This window comes from Tinamus guttatus, unplaced genomic scaffold, assembly GCF_059628265.1.
Source record: "Tinamus guttatus ecotype Peru unplaced genomic scaffold, ASM5962826v1 Tinamus_guttatus_pri_ptg000456l, whole genome shotgun sequence".
In the NCBI taxonomy this organism is placed as follows: domain Eukaryota; kingdom Metazoa; phylum Chordata; class Aves; order Tinamiformes; family Tinamidae; genus Tinamus; species Tinamus guttatus.
Window position 1 is genome coordinate 785,361 of NW_028288990.1, and position 16,229 is coordinate 801,589.

The 16,229-nt window shown below is 41.1% G+C and overlaps 1 protein-coding gene across 2 annotated transcripts in view; it reads right to left on the reverse strand.

The window, feature by feature from the left end:
- Positions 1 to 7,045: 7,045 nt before the first annotated feature.
- FSHR (follicle stimulating hormone receptor) overlaps positions 7,046 to 16,229 on the reverse strand; it is an 82,272-nt gene continuing 73,088 nt past the window's right edge. For both annotated transcript variants that reach the window (XM_010213464.2, XM_088532160.1), the window contains 2 exons: positions 15,593 to 15,778; positions 7,046 to 8,492 (listed from right to left, as the gene is read on the reverse strand). In XM_010213464.2, coding sequence (XP_010211766.1) covers positions 7,265 to 8,492; positions 15,593 to 15,778 — 1,414 coding nt within the window. In that variant the 3' untranslated portion in view covers positions 7,046 to 7,264. The remainder of the gene's footprint in view (positions 8,493 to 15,592; positions 15,779 to 16,229) is intronic.

A 16,229-nucleotide genomic window follows, 5' to 3' on the forward strand; every position in this document is an offset into this window, starting at 1 on the left:
TTAACTTGTGACACATTTATGGCTGTCTGCTGCTTTAACACCACATGATCCCATGGCTTTTTGCAAATTGCAGTTGGCAATGCAAGTTCTTTCCATAGTTTCCTCCTTCATGTCTAAAATGCATCTGGGACGAAATTTAGCCGTGGCAAAACTGCCCAGTGATGCTATGCAAGATGTGAGGGAGGAGTTGCCAAAAGCAAAATGATTTAACTGAAGCAGGACAGAGACCTTTGGGACCTTTATGCACACTGGGATCTGGCCAAAGTGAAGACAGAGCAAAGGCACTAGCAAGTTGATGACTGACTGAGCAGACTGCTGTAGCACAGAGGATGAAGCTGAGCATAAGTTATGATGGTGCTAAATAAATGGAAAGAATATTCTGTTGGCAGAGAGTTACCATGTGGTAAACAACACCTTTCTGTGAAAAAATAGACTCCAGGGAGTCCAAAAAGCCTTTTTTTTTTTTTTTGGTGACTAATGAGTTGGTTCAGTTGTGACTTCACTGGAATCCCATGAGACGATACCACAGTCCAGGGAAGGGGCAATAACATAGCCTGGAAGTGTCGGAGTGGCCAGGGTAGGAACTGAGGGAAGAGGGGAACCAGTAGTGCAGGGCAGAGCTGGAACCAGGTGGCAGGAGAAGCTGTACTTAGGAGGAAATACCCACCTCAAACGCTGGCTCTTGCTTAAGTCAACATGCAGAAATGCAGATATGGCCACATATCATGGAAAAAAAATCTACTTCAACTTGTTTTTTGGCTAGTCCAGGCAAGTTATCTCTGCTGTAAGCAAACCCCCTCTTTCTGGTGCCCCTGTTCACTTGGTATTTGGTATTGTCTCCTGCCATATAGATGTGCACTGGGACCCCAAGTCGGGGGCGTCTCTCTTGCCTCAGTGCAGACAATGACACAGGAATGGAAATGGAAAATCTTCCCCTTTTCCTTGGATCCAGATGGTCCCTTCAGAATGGGAGAGCCATCTGAAAGCTGCCCCAGTTTGGCCCTCTCCTCTTACAGCTTCCACCAGCCTGTGTTGGCTCTCTCCTCCTTGCCCAGCCTTTCCCAGGACACCCGAGAAAGCTGCGTGTCATAAAACACTTTGGTAAGATAATATGAAGCTGCATTTGGCAATGGGGGGCAAAGGGATGCTCTGAACTGTAATATTTTAATTATATTATTATTTAAATTATTAAAAATAGATTAGACTTTTTTTTAATAATAAAATAAACAATAAACCTGGGAATCTGCAGGAGGCAGGGAGAGGGAGCTGTGAGTTGCACGCTGATTTATTGCTCTCAACTGGCTTGAACGCCAACTGTTTTAAAGCAGAATTTTCTAAGTTTGGGAAAGGCCAGTTACTCTCACAATAATCACTTAAAAAATAACCAAAACGGGAGACAGAAACTGGAAAGCAGCAGGAAAACATACGTACACTCCAGTAGATAAAGAGCAACAGGCAGATTGCACAGCAACCTTCTAATTACCAGTTTCTGAGGCAGTATTTCTAAGGGTCAGGGACTCTTTATTCATGATTTCAGTTGAAAATGGAGCATTCCTAAGCACAGGCAGCACAAACCATCAAAGCTGGAAAAGACCAAGATGGGTAAACCTGAGCCAGTGATGAGGAAAGAGCACAAGGCCTACATGGAGGGCTTTGCAGATGCTTGCTCAGGTATTACAGGCAAGGAAAGGAGGACCTGGGGGAGCAGAAAGCCAGTTAGTGTTTTGTAGCTCCCAAGCAGGGCACAGCAAAGGCCCCAAGTGAAGCCCATGGGTGACAGTGCAACCTACATGGCCCGATGGAGCTGCTTTCCTTTCCCACAGAGATCACATATGCATGATTTACGCAGCTTGATTTTACCTTTCTCTTGCTTCTTTGTTCCTTAACACAGGCAACAATGAAATAAAAACTTCCACTGTGACTTTTCTTTAAACTTGTCTCTCCGTGGAATTTTCTGTGCTAATTCCTACTGCTTGTCCCCTGGGAGCTACATTTTAGAATTTCAGCTCTGGCTATTAGGATGCCAGAAAGCAGAAGAGTCTTTACTGTCTCATACTGCCCAGAATTCTCCCAAAATACAGCCTATTCCCACCTATGCACCCTTGCTGGCCAAGGTGATTTCTCCAAGAGCATTGCTCTTCTGCTGTGGGAGTACAGGCTGGTGCAGCAAAGACTCGGGGAACATGTGGCAAAGTCTGTGAGAGAGAAAAAAAATACAATATTTTAGTTATGACAAAGTTAAATGAGGTATTCATCTGCCATGTTAGGCCTGGAACCACATTCCTAACCTCATCCCACATCACTTCTCTGGGAAAAAGAAGAGGTTTTCAACGGCTTTGGGAAGGAGGGAAGAGGGTAGGAGGGATGGGGAAAGGGAAGAAGCCTCTGCAGTTCCTTAATGCCTCAGATCCCTTCCTGAGCACTTTTCATCTCCAATTAAAGGTCACCTACTGGTTCAAGAACAACTGTTAATGAAGAATTTAATTATCCCGATGACAGCTGTAAAATCTTGCTCCTATGCTTCAATCTTTTAAAGCAACAAGGGCCAGATTTTAAAATATGCACCTGAAAGTAAGTTCTTATTCTGCAAACTTGCTCTGAAGGAAGCATGTACATACAGTTCAAGTTTGCCTACACAGTGGGAGGTTACATATGCCCATATTAAGGATGCAGTAGTGTGAGGAGGTCTGTATGTGCTTGTCTGACTATTTGAACCAGACTGTTTTTCTTCTTTTGTTCGTAGCTTGGGCAGGGGAAAGAGGGGATGGTTAAATTATTCCTTGAGGATAAATCATTTCGTATTATTAACTCTTCTTAATGACAAAACTGCACAAATTAAATGTAAGATTATCTCCTGTGTCCTCAGTGGAAGGAGTGTATATAAATACCTCAAGGGAGGGAGTGCAGAGGACGGGGATGGTCTCTTTTCAGTGGTGGCCACTGATAGGACTAGAAGAAATGGCCGGAAACTGAAACATCAAAAATTCCATAGGAACTTAAGGAAAAATTTCTTAACAGTGAGGGTGACAGAGCACTGGAACAGGCTGCCCAGAGAGGTTCTGGAGTCTCCTTCTCTGGAGATCTTCAAAACCCGCTTGGATGCAGTCCTGTGCCACGTGCTCTAGGTGACCCTGCGTGTGCAGGGGGGTTGGGCTAGATGATCTCTAGAGGTCCCTTCCAACCTTAAACATTCTATGATTCTATGATTCTATCATTAGGAGGGGATATACAAGAAAGAAAAGTGGTTAAATGAATTTGAGGCTTAGTAAATGGGATACAAAGCTTCATCTTGAAATGCTAAGTGCAAACGTAGACCTGCCTTCTAACAAGGGACCCTCTTTGGAGACTTTGTGCAACCCCTACAGTGATGTAAAGAAAATATTTCATAATTCATCCCCTCCACAGAGTCAGGCTTTAGTTTTTAGTGATGCTTTTGACCAGCTGCTCCCATTACCCATGGGCTTCAGTCCATCCGGGCCTGTTTCTCCCTTCGCTAGCAAACACTTGCTGTGTGGGAGCATTGCACCTCCAGCCCTTCATCAGTTCCCCACAATGCATAGGTCTCAGGGTGCCATGCTGCTGTCGAAGAGATGGAAAAAAAGCTTGTGGGCAGTAAAAAGGCTGTCAGCAGGGCTGTCTCTTTGTGGCAGTCAGACAGCTTCAACAGGAGCAAAGACCTTACGTGCCTCTAATCAGGAATTTTTCTGGGGCTGGGTGAACACTGAGAGCCAGATGCAGGGTGCCATGTACAGGTAGGGAGGAAAGCAACCAGGAAACTGCAGTGTTTGCAGCTGGCAGATGGTTTTCTGAGCTAACTGGCAATGGGCTGCAAGCTAAGGCCAAGGCTGACACAGCAACTCTTGTGTGCCACAGCTAAGCAGAGACTGGGCTCTGCCGTCCCCCGTGGCCCGTTGATGTGTTTCCGGCACTGGAAAAAATGTCTCATCTTATTTCTTATTCCTTAAGAAATGTGAATTAATAGAATAAGTTGGCTTCCAACAACGCCAAGCCAGTGCTATTGAGTTATCCAAGTGGCTTCAGACATACCTTCCTCTTACCTCTGTGTGAGAATACAGAAGGGTTTTCTCAGTGGTGTCTTTCGTCAGGCAAGTTTCATTAGTAGGTCACAATGACCCCGGCTGCGGAGGCTGCACTGCACAAATGGAGCTCTCCAGATAAGCACTAATATTTATTGCATACTTTGGCAGCATAACTCTAGCTGTACACTTGTTCTCAAGGCACTTTGTTTTGATATTGGTTTTATTAAAATAGATTTCAGAAATGGAAATGCAAAATAGCTAAAGATTACATGCATAAACATGTTCAGTGCTGAGAAAATCCACACCAGACACCAGCAGGCATTTTATACATTACAAGCATGAATAAAATGTATGTCACATTTTCTTACACTATTTTCTTCAAAGAAAAAAAAATGCTGCTTTAAAAACAACTGTAAAAGGACCAATATTCCACAAATACCAACAGACATGGGTCCTACCTACTGTACCCCTTTCCAATTTGGAAGATGCTTAAAATTAAAATGCAGAGAGAAATGAAAGCCAAAGAGATCTGAGGACTTCAAGAGGGAAGTTTGGTCCTGGCAGCACAAGGTTTGGATCCCAGTTTTGCAGCTGCTGCCAGGAGCCAGACTACCACAGGAAGTCTGTGCATGAGCAGTAGGTGTGAGCAGGATGACTTGTGTCTTAAGCCCTCTCCTCTTTCTTTACAGGCAAACAGTGGTACCAGCATTTCTGTGCTCTCCTGGAGGGATAAGGTGAGATGTTTGGTTATTCAGGCTGTATTTACTGCTCAAGTATCATCCCTGGGAAAGAGTTGTGGGCTAGATAGCCATGTCCTTTGGGCCCTGCTCTGACCTGTGGTTACAGGACCTGACCCTGTCCTGTCTTTGGTCACAGAGCACATTTAGCTAGGACCTGTCTCTGCAAATGTCATGAGAAGCAGATGAACTGGACCAAGCTTGTGTGTCCCACATACACAGGAGAGCATATGGAAGATCCAAACAAACAGCATTTCTTGTGACAGGCTAAGTTAGAATGAGCTGTACTTGACCCAGCGAGTGCTAATACTATGCTTAACATGGCTACTTGTTGAGTAAGGCACTTCTAGTGCACAAGGACTGAGGACTGCATCCTGGAAGCATAGAGCATACTTTCTAAGTCTGTGAGATGTATAATCAGAAGAAAATTCAGAATGACTGCTTTTCAAAGGCTGACCCAGTTTTCACCTTATTTCCTTGGAAATTGGTCAGGACTCAGGCAAAAATGTGTGGCATGCTACAAGAATGCTGCCCCATTTGTCAGTAAGTCTGGCCTACCATTTGCCAAGGAACGCCCCTGATATTTTGGAGCAGGAGTAAGTTCAAGAAAGTCTTCCTCCAATGTGACTAAAATATTTGTCATTTCTGCCTATCATCATTCAAACACTTCCATCTGGTTGGGTTTTAATGGCTGGATACTCCACTGCATGGCACAGTGTTTGTGAAGAAGTGATTCCTCTGAGCAGTCAGAAGAGCTTCCCAGAGTGAGACTGTTTTACTTCGATTCTTCCTTCTCCTGGCTCTTGGAAGGAGGGTTACTTGCGCCGAGAAATGAAAATCCCTCCTACTAATCTACGCTATCTTTGATCTTCCCTGTTTATGCAGTAGAGAGCTGATATTTCCTTACCTAGCTTAGACTGACTGAGTAATCATCTCCTGTAGTTATTCATATGAGGTTCAGATGCTAAAACGTGAAGCTGATGACAGGAGGAAAATATGGATGGAAGCATCAAAAATTGCTGCTAAATTTTTAAGAATTGTAGGCAGGAAAAAATTAAAGCTCTAAGCTCATCACATTTAACGATGAGGACTCCAAGGATTTATAATCCCATGGGGCACGAACTTGAAAATGTCTGTGAGCCAGGAATGAAGTCCAGGCTCCTAACCTGGCACTTTCTCTCAAGTTCCCTAGCATCCATGTACTTGCACACAAGCAGCAGAACTCCAAAATGTTTGATGTAAGCTGGTATGGCTAACCCACAAAGTTTGGCATTCAAATTACATGCTGATTCATGGAGATGTTATTCAAAACCCCTGTAAAAGTAGGAAACCTTGAGTAAGAGATTTTTATTGTTGTTGCTGTTATTCAAACATATGCAGAAAACAGCTCTTTTTTTTCAGATTTTTCCGGACCCTTTCTGGACCATTTGTGACAATGTGCACACAAAGGATTTTTTTTTTTTTTTGATGGGAAAAGGAGAGAGAAATCTTAGGATTTTGCAAAAGCTTTGGGTCAGATTTTCCAAGGCCAAATTTTGAACATAAGTCTCCTGTGTAGTCCAGAGAGTCCACAGCACTAATAGTGCTGTAGAGGAAACATGCCTTAGGAATTGTTTTAAAGTGGCACCATGGCCCATGTTGCCATGCCCAAAGCTTCGCAAAGCCTTTCCAACCCAACTTGAGAAAACATCCTCCTCTTTACAAAGGGCTTCTCTTGCTCTTTCTCATCTTGAAAACAAACAAGCAAACTCCCTCCAAACCCAACCAGACTTCTTGATCCAAACACAAATGTGGTCTAGTTCTGTGACCCTGGCAGTCTAGATCTACACAGCTCCTACCCAACATGACGCTTCTGTGCAGAGTATGGCAAGTCCTTGCAGGGAGGAACTTTTAACACCAACCAGCCTACCTGGAGAGGCCACCTAGTTATGTGCTGTGGCAAACAGAAGCAGAAACACAAGGTAGTCTCATTCCTAGTAAGAATGTGCTGAAGAAAGATTGGCTTTCTGCCTCCTGTAACCCTGGGAGATCTGATTAATTAATAATAATAAAAAAGCAAATTACTTTGTCCTTGCATCTGCTTCACAGATGCTTCACATTTTACCTGCTTCACAGATAAAAAAAAAAAATCTAAGTATTTTTTCTTTCACCTCTATACAGTTAGTACTTAATTCTAAGTAAGCCTCTAAATGCTTACTAGGATGAAGTATAACAGGAGATATGAGTTTGTACAGCTCACTTGTTTCTTGAAACAATTCCACTAGGACATTTCAGTGCATACTGAAGTTTTGGTCTTTGTCCTTCAAGAACATCAGTTCTCGATTATGTGTCATTTCTGATGGCTGTTCATTGAACAAAGACACCCACAATGTGGAAATAAAAACATTTCCCCATAAAAAGTAGTTTTACATACTATGTTCAAATCATATTCAAATTCACAGTGGAAACATTATCACACTGCCTCAGACACAAATTCAGGCAAGCATTTCAGTTCAAGTGATTCAGAGGAGCTAGTGAATAAATAGTACCATCACTGTGTTTTGATGCAGAAATGTAATGGCCATTTCTTGTGTGGAAATTATGAGCAGATGAGGAGGTCTCTGTTCTGTAAATCTGGGCTTGCATTTCGCAGCAACCAAACTTACTCAGCAGAATGAAAAAATCCCTTCGGAAAGTCTTTGTGAAAATGGCATAGAGGAAAGGGTTGGCACATGAATTGATGGGGAAAAACAAAACCAAAAGAATCTTGGATTTGGACACTGTGATGAGAGGAACCTTTAGTGAGGCTGATATTGCAAAAAAAGATATTGGTGCCATGCAGAGGAAGTCTGTGAAGATCAGTATGGCCATGCGTTTGGCAATCTTGGTGTCGCTGTTTGAAGAGATGACATTAGGGTTTCTCACAGTGAAATATATGCAGATGTAGCAGGCACTTATGATCACAAATGCAAGTACATTCAGCACTAAAAGAAAAATAACATAAGTCTGAGAAAATGATGTTTCTATATCCATGGGCAAACAGATGCTGACCTTCATATAGCTGCTGACTCCAAAGACAGGGAGAAGTGCCACTGTGAAGGCAAACATCCAGCCAAAAATCATTATAACCACGGCATGACGAAGCCGAACCTTGCGGTCCAGCTGCATGGCATAGGTGATGGTGTGCCACCTTTCCAGAGTTATCGCAGTCAGGGTGTAGACTGAGAGCTCACTTGCAAACACTGTAAAAAATCCTGCGGCATTACATCCTGCCCCAGTTTGCCAATCTATGGCATAGTTGTAATACTGGCTTTTGGTCTGGATATCTACAGATGCAATCAACATGAGGTAGATACCGATGCAGAGGTCTGCAAATGCCAGATTGCACATCAGAAACCGAGGTACAGTGAGTTTGTATTGGCTGCTTATTAAAATAACAAGGACAACGATGTTCCCAGTGATAGCCAGGATGCTGATAAACCATATCAGGACTCTGAGAATGTTGTATCCCATGATATCTTCACATGGATTGAAAGCATCGGGTTTAGGTGAACAAGCTACATTAACTACTTCATTGCATAAACCGTAGTCAAATTCTTTCTCTGCTGGACCAAACCCTATGCCATTGTAGGAAATAAAATCTTCAGTCGCAGATCGTCTGTGCCTCTTATCACCATGCTGTTCATCAAGGTCTTGCTTCGCCTGAGATATACTACATATTGGATGTAATTCAGTGCTGAAATTGTAAAAAGAGTAGAGTTGGAAACTAAGAGACACAGCGAGAGGCACACAGCAAATGAGAAATCATGTAGTTTCCGACAACAGTTCTGTCCTTACGGTTAGCTGATTACAGAGACTTCCATGGAGCTTGAAATTAATGGACTGACTGGTCCCTATTTACAAGGTATTGCATGAAAATGTAAATAAACCAAATATAGGGGAAAGGAAAGCCTGATGTTTGCTGTGCTAACAACCATGCTGCGATTATCCACCTGCATAGATGCAGTCTCTAAGAAGCCTCCCTTATTTCAACTGAACTTAGCTCATCATATGTTATTGATATTCAGATTCTGCACTGGGGAAACGTGATGATGAATCACTATTTAAGACCAGACAGTGAAGTATGATTCAATGCAATTGTGCTCATAAGGAATCTGAAAAATCATAAACCTCATGTTATCTATTAATGTTACTCCTGAACTCCTTTTTCCCTAAAGTTCTCGCTAGTCAATTTGTCATATTTGATCTTGTAATTCCATCAGGGCAGAGAGCAACTCCAGCTTGTGACATTTATTTTCAGTGCCTCTTATCATGTTGGCCACTGTCCATTAACATGACATAGCAGAAATAGCATAAATGAGTCAATTCAAGGCTTCCAGATAATCTCTGGAAGATATCACAACAGATACGAACATAAGACCTGGTAGGATGTTTTGGCTAAAAACTTTCAAGGAAAATGACTTAGAAGCTAATCTGTCCCAGCCAAACATTTCTGTAGAAATAGTAGCTGTGTGAGTTTCTGTTATTAGGTCACAGAGTCAGAGTCACAGAATGGCTGAGGTTGGAAGGGATCTCTAGAGATCATCTAGTCCAATCCCCCTGCTCCAGCAGGGACACCCAGAGCACGTGGCACAGGGTAGCATCCAGGCAGGTCTTTTTAAAACAACTTGTTTTTTTTTTTTTTAGAAAAAAAATAAACTAAGGAAGAGAGTTTCCTTCAAAAAATAAAGTCTTTTATGAATTAAAAATAAATTCTTTTTGAGAAAAAAACCTATGGAATGTAAAAAACTTCTTTTTTGACAGTTTGTATTCACCTTTATGTCCTGGAAGATTAACTCCCCTGCCCGTCTACTCCATGTCTAGACCAGCTGAAGAAAGGAGTGCTGTGGATGTGCTGAAGGGATGATCAGCTCCATCCAGGTAGAAAATACCAAGGAGTTTTAGCAAATAGAGCAGCAGACACTGTGCTGCAAAGCCAACACAGTGGTTGTTCAGCTCTGCCTGTTTTCGCCAGTGGCTCAAATGATAGCAATTTAGCTGTATATATTCCAGGATAGGCTCTCGGCATGTCCTCTACTCTGACTTGCAGTGCACATGAGAGAACAGCTTGCTGGGCAAGTTAGACTTCGTATTTGTAACCTATTTTTATCCTTTCACTTGGTATACTCACTACATCTTCCACCCACCATGCCTCAAACCCATGAGTTTAAAGCATCTGACTGAGGGAAAGGAAAACTAATGAAGCCTCAGCAGCAGCAGTGGGTCAGGATCATTTCCTTACCTCCTGTGCAGTCCCGAGCATCCTCTATTATTATCAGTATTTTTTAACTTGCTTATCGGCAGAAAGCCCATTTTCCGTGTGGGCAGATATGCACCGTGGAGGTGACGGTTGCAGAACAGGGCACTGCATGGGCTGCCAGGGCGCTGCGAGCGGACGCCCGTGTGGATGGGCAGTGACAGAGGAGCGAGGCCCACAGCTCAGTGCAGCAGCCCTCATGGGTCTTGACAGCTATCACAATTGGGGTTATTACTAAATGAACCCAAGGAAATGTTATTAAACTAACATTTTTTTTCCAGCCAGGAGTGAAAAATAAACCCAAATTATGGAGCCAGTGTCTAGACGCTACATCCATCCCACAGATAAGGCAGCCGTTTAGGGTCAGTAAAATATTTCTGTTTATTGTTGTTTGCTAATTCTTGTTCTTATTTAACACGCATAGGTCACAAATAAAATCAGAGTCCCATGAGGCTGGATGCTCTGTTCCAAGGACTGGTGCCAGGGAGTCTTCCTTCTGGTTACTTGCACCGTGAGCAGTTAAGAAAGGGCAGAGTTTCCAAAATATTAAAGGAAAGAAAAGCCTTCATTGAACATGGATCTCTTGTGACTAACATTTATGGCTTTTTTGCCCTGGAATACTTGGCCTTTTTTCTGGACAGTGCACTGGGTATAGTAGTATATTTTGTAGCCAAAGGTTGGGTCCTTGTGTCCTCTCGAAACCATATGCATTTTAACAGAGTTCATTTATTCATGCTATTTGTAACCCTTTTGTTGGCTCCGCTAAAGTGAACTGCCTGAAAAATAAAACTAGAGAAAGGACAACTTAAATAACATGGAAATTGGCAGGGCGCTCTGACAAAAGCAGACAAAAATAACAACTTTTGTACAAGTAGTCATTTTATGCACTCTGTCTGGATCTGGTGAAGGCAGGATCTTTTGTTCTGAGAAATACACTCCGCAGAATAAATAGTCCAGGTCTAGATTCCATATTAGGTCCTACCTCAAATCAATTATGCTTACTGAAAAGTGACAGCAAGTGAGTTGTGAGCAACTGATATTATGTTCTCATGAAATGAGGCCCAAATATGTCTCCTGCTGCTGCCGTGCTTTTTAAAAGTAGGTTTTCAAGTGACAGGTCTTCCACCGAACAATGATAAAGGACAGAAGGATGTGAGAGGAACCTCCACATGCACCGGACTTGTCCTTTTAAAGTTTTCATAATAATCAGTTTACTTTCCATTGGCTCAGCATTCTAGTGCAATGAATCTGCAGATCAATATTTATCATATAATTCTTCTTGGAGTGGAAAAAGTGGCAGCAAAACTGGCTATGATTTTTTTCTGTCTTGCTTCCCAGTCTTGCAGCTGGTCTGTGTTTGAGGTGACATCCTCCAGAATGCAGAAAACACTGCTGCTATAATATATTTAATCTTCCATTATCACAACAGAGCCAGTTCATGGGTGCATACGTCTTTTAACCAGGTAATAGGAGAGGTGATATATTAGAATTGAGCACTAAAAAACTCTCAAAAAGGGAAAATTTCATGTAAATGGGTCGGTCAGAAAGAGGCGTCAGATATCCACCCTAATTCCTTCCCAAACGCCCCAGCAGTCCTTAGAAAAGCCCTCCTGGGGGTTATCAGTTATCTTTTTTGTTCTCCCTGGATTATATGGAAATATTTTGAGATCTGAACAGGAGAATGAATGGATCCTGAGAAGATGTGTCGTAAGTCAAGTGACATCACTCCTCATGACAGTAAGTAACATTTGCTGCACTAAAGCTAACACAACTCTTGCCAAGGAACCCATCAAAACTCTACGATCAAGTACTGCCGACTATTAATAACTCTTAAAATCCTGGGCAGTCTTGAATGCACACACAGCTTGTGCCAGCTGTCAACAAAACTGCTTTGAAATGAAAGCAGGTGTAGCTACTATATATATATATGGTAGCTATGTATACTATAATACTAATCTCTGCCAAAATGTATGTTAATACCTTTCGTTTTCAAGAGCAGGGCACTTCATCATTCCCCTGAACTAAAATGCATCCGCTTTATGTCCTTAAACTGGAGAGAGATCACCAGCCTCTCACTATTTCAGTACTGGACACGTGACTGTATGAATGAAATGACTGATTTTAATTTTGATTTGGATTGGTTATCAGGAACAGTTATTCTCAATCATTTCGGTTACTTTCCATTTATGCCTAGTATTTTTTAAAAGATAAGACTGGTAGCCATAGCAAACATAGATACATTCATCAGAAAGATGATACACTCTACATAAGCACATTTATTCAAGTAATCATATATCAGAGCATACACTGAGATAAAAGCAGTCTTAGTTTTTATACTTTTAACCCAATTGTGAAGCACTTCTTTGGCAAGACAACGATTATTTTACTAATGATTCATGTCATATTCTAATTGCATGACCGTGTAAGTAAAGTTAAAATGTACCAAACCAGGACTGAATTGTTTTAACAGTGAAATAAAGCTACTTTGAATGTGCTGCACACAGAAAACATTTTATTTAAATGCATTTATTGAACAAAGAAATTCATAATAATGTCCAGAGATATGAGTAGATTGTTTATTGCTACCTCATCCTTCTAGATTTCAGAATGTCTCTCCTCTTTTACACCTACTTTCTAATAAACAAAAACCTTCTTGTTTTGTCAGTTACAATTACCTGGAGTTTAACTGGATTAGTAGAATAAACTAAAATGTAAAAATAAACAACATTTGCACCTGTGCAGCAGCTACTCTTTTAAAAGTCTTTTTAGATTTTTGGCACAGAAATTAATATAAGCTTGTCTATATTTTAATTTAGTTCCAAATATATTGTGAAAAAAGGTAATAGTTAAAAATGTCTAAAAATAAAAATAGCTTTACTGACTCCATTAAAACTAACTCTTAAATCTTTTTTTCTGCTGTTTGAAAGTTCTTTCACTTGTTTAAAACAAATTTTTGAGATAATTTATATTAATAATATTATCATTAACATATGGATATTAATATAAGTTACAACATACTAACATGCTCATATCTTAAAATGCAAAAAGATCTTCTCTCTCAGAAGAGAAGCAGCAGCACAAAGTGTCCCCTTCTAAGAACAGAAGTCTCTCTTCTGAAGCAGGGATGAGAACAGGCTTTTGGGGTTCCCTAGAGTTCACCTCGCAAAAACAGAATATTCAGCGAGGCCTAGAAATGTCTGCATTTTTGAGGTCAAAGCAAATTTATCCTGAGAAGGCTTTTTTTTGTATAGCGAAAATAAGAAAACTTGGAGAGGTCAGCTAGGCAATTTTTATGTAGTTTTGCATCTTATGCCTCTTTGATTTTATGTAGTTTTGTACTTGTAACATCACCTTGTTTTTTTTTTTTTTTAATCACCAGAAGTATTTCCTAGAAAGCTCTATGTAAAGGATTAGTTGCCTTATACTTCTTTTTTTTTTATAATTATTATTATTTCATTTTATTACTGACAATTTAGATTTAGGCAACTTGTGAAGACAAGCTGTTGAGTTCCAGAAATCTATAAATTATTCTGACAAGAGAATTCCTTCCCCTTCTTGGACAGACAGTAGGAGAAGAGCTGGCATCAATACAAGAGTTTGCACAAAGAACAGCTCCAGCTTGTGCAGAGCCTCTTCTTGCTGCTCTACGAGTGATACTGGAGCAGGTGGCGCGCAGAGTCATGACCAGACTTGTTCCAGGAGCAGTATTGGCCACCTCAGCATGGTGGTCCTTCCCTGCTCGCTGCCAGCCACACGTGGCTTGCACAAGCTCTGTTCAGGACTTCCCAAATTACTCCTGCCCAGGCTGTTGGGTGGCTAATGTCAGCGTTCTTGCTCTGAACACTGGCTTCTCGTGGCTTCTGGTGGCTTCTTACCTGCCGAGGGCCTTCGAGTGGGCTGAACAGAGAGGGAACTGTGTGCCGTGGGTTTACATCCTCAAGGGCAAGGGTGGCAGTGAAGTTACTTATGACCCAAATGATGGGATGAGTTACTGAGATCTTGCCAAAAGGTCAGTCACATTTCCTCCTGCAACTTTTTTCAATGAGAGGAGTGACTCCTACTTTGTTTTTGAAAAATCTAGGAGAGTTTCCTATCTTGAGGGGGTAGATTTTGGGATTTGGGTCCCGATTTGACACCAGCAGTCCAGTTGACTACTGCCAAGTCTGGTCAAACATGCAAATCATATGATGGTAACAAAATCCCTTTGCTCATTCAGCTTTTCAGGACTTGGCACACTTCCACTGAATCAATGGCAACTATCAAGTTGCCATCAGTTGTGGAAGGACTGGGAGCATTTCTGCTGTTCAAGCCACCAAGCACTGCGCCTGCATAAGCTAGTAGAAGCACGTGAAAATATCACCTTCTGATAAACTCTCCTAGCAAAAAACTTAGTGTTTTGGCTCAACCGTGGCCAATGAGCGATTGATTCTGCCAGATACCCCCCTTTATCACCTTTGTATTCTTCATAGAGTGTTGCAAGCACAGTAAGTGATGTGTATTAGCTATCATCAGCACAAGTGACATGAGGCATCTTTCACTGCCTGGTGACAATATAATGCTTAAAATAAAATAAATTGCTATTATAAGTATTAAAGTGTAGTAGTAGTTTTTGCTTTCTCTGTGTGTTTTTACCTTTCTTTGAAGTTTTAGGCAACTTTTGAAGACAGTGTCTTGAATTATAACCATGATAAGTGCTTTCTTTTATTTTTCTTTTTTTTTCCTGTCACAGCGTTTAAAGTCTTTAAAGACATTTCGCAAAGGAAGAACTTGCAACAATAATGAGGGATTCCATAGGTACCAATCCTGCCAGTTTTCCAGAGGCACAAATTCAGGAGGTTCATTTACTAATTAATATTTATCTTTTAATTCCTCCAGAGGAGCTGAAAATAATTGATAACAATCATTGACCTCACTGCATCTTGCTGATAATAAATTACAACTACTATGGGAATTTACTTTGGGAGTCTAACATGACCCCACACCTGATTCTTGTTAAAGAGTATCTAAGTTAGCCAATTGAGGAATCACGCCTGTAAATGAAGTTTATGCAGATAATGCAGATAACTATGTTTAGTCATATTGATTTCTAGCAACAGAGTGACTTCCTGAGAAAAGAGGGTAGGACAACTCAATGATCCTGTAACCTTCCTGAATTGAGGGTCAAATATTGGCAAGTTTCTGAGGAAACTTTGCATTCCTTCCAACTACCTCCTGAAAAGTTACCAAGCTGTTTCTCCTGAAAGTTTTCAGTGTGCCCCTGGGTTGATCCAGGACTGCTGGTGTCAGTAAAAGACAGCCTTAGGACAACTATGGGCTAGAGTTTTGGCTGGGGAAGATATTGACATTAGTAGAGCTACCACCAACCTGAAATACACAGTGTACTGTGTAACATGCATCAAAATTATGTAGCTGACATCTATTTACTTCTATCCATTAACTCACATGTGCTTAAGAGGCATTTCTTATCAGATTTGGAACAAGCTTATTTAATTCACTATCAAAGCTGAGAAGCAGCAAAAACAAATGAAATAATTACTTACTTTTGTCTTTTCCAGTTTGTAAATGCACAGCAATGGCTAGGATAGGTGAAGTTTGCCTCAATCAAAGAACTGAATTTGCTTAAGTCAGGAAGTTTTTTTAAATTGTATGTAGATCTTGCTCTTAGCTTCTTAATGAGTTCTAATCCATGACTTGGCAAAAATCTGATTTTTGTCCTTGAAATATCCCTTAAGAAAACATACGAAAACCTTGGTAAAAAGCAAATTAACTTCTTCTCAACACTGGATGTACGTTTTAGCCTGCCCTGCTCTTTTTCAGAGTAGCAATTGGAAAGAGGTCATCTAGAAAACCACACTGAAAATAGGATTGAGGGATAGATTAGGAGTTGCTCAAGGAGACTTGAACTAATATATTCATTGCAAACAATAATCAAGTGATGCTAGTCTGGTTTAAAAAACAAAACCCATAACCTTCTGGAGTACGAATTAAGTGTGACAAAAACCATTAGCTCCGTGTGATTCTGGGTTTAGTGAAGAGTGAAATTAATGCACCAATTACCCAAGCACCCTTTTGCCATATACAAAGGCTGATGGAATCACAATATAAGTCTGTTATGGTCCTCCTGGACATCTCATTACAGGAAGGCTACTGTGGAAAAGGTGAAAATACAAAAGGCAA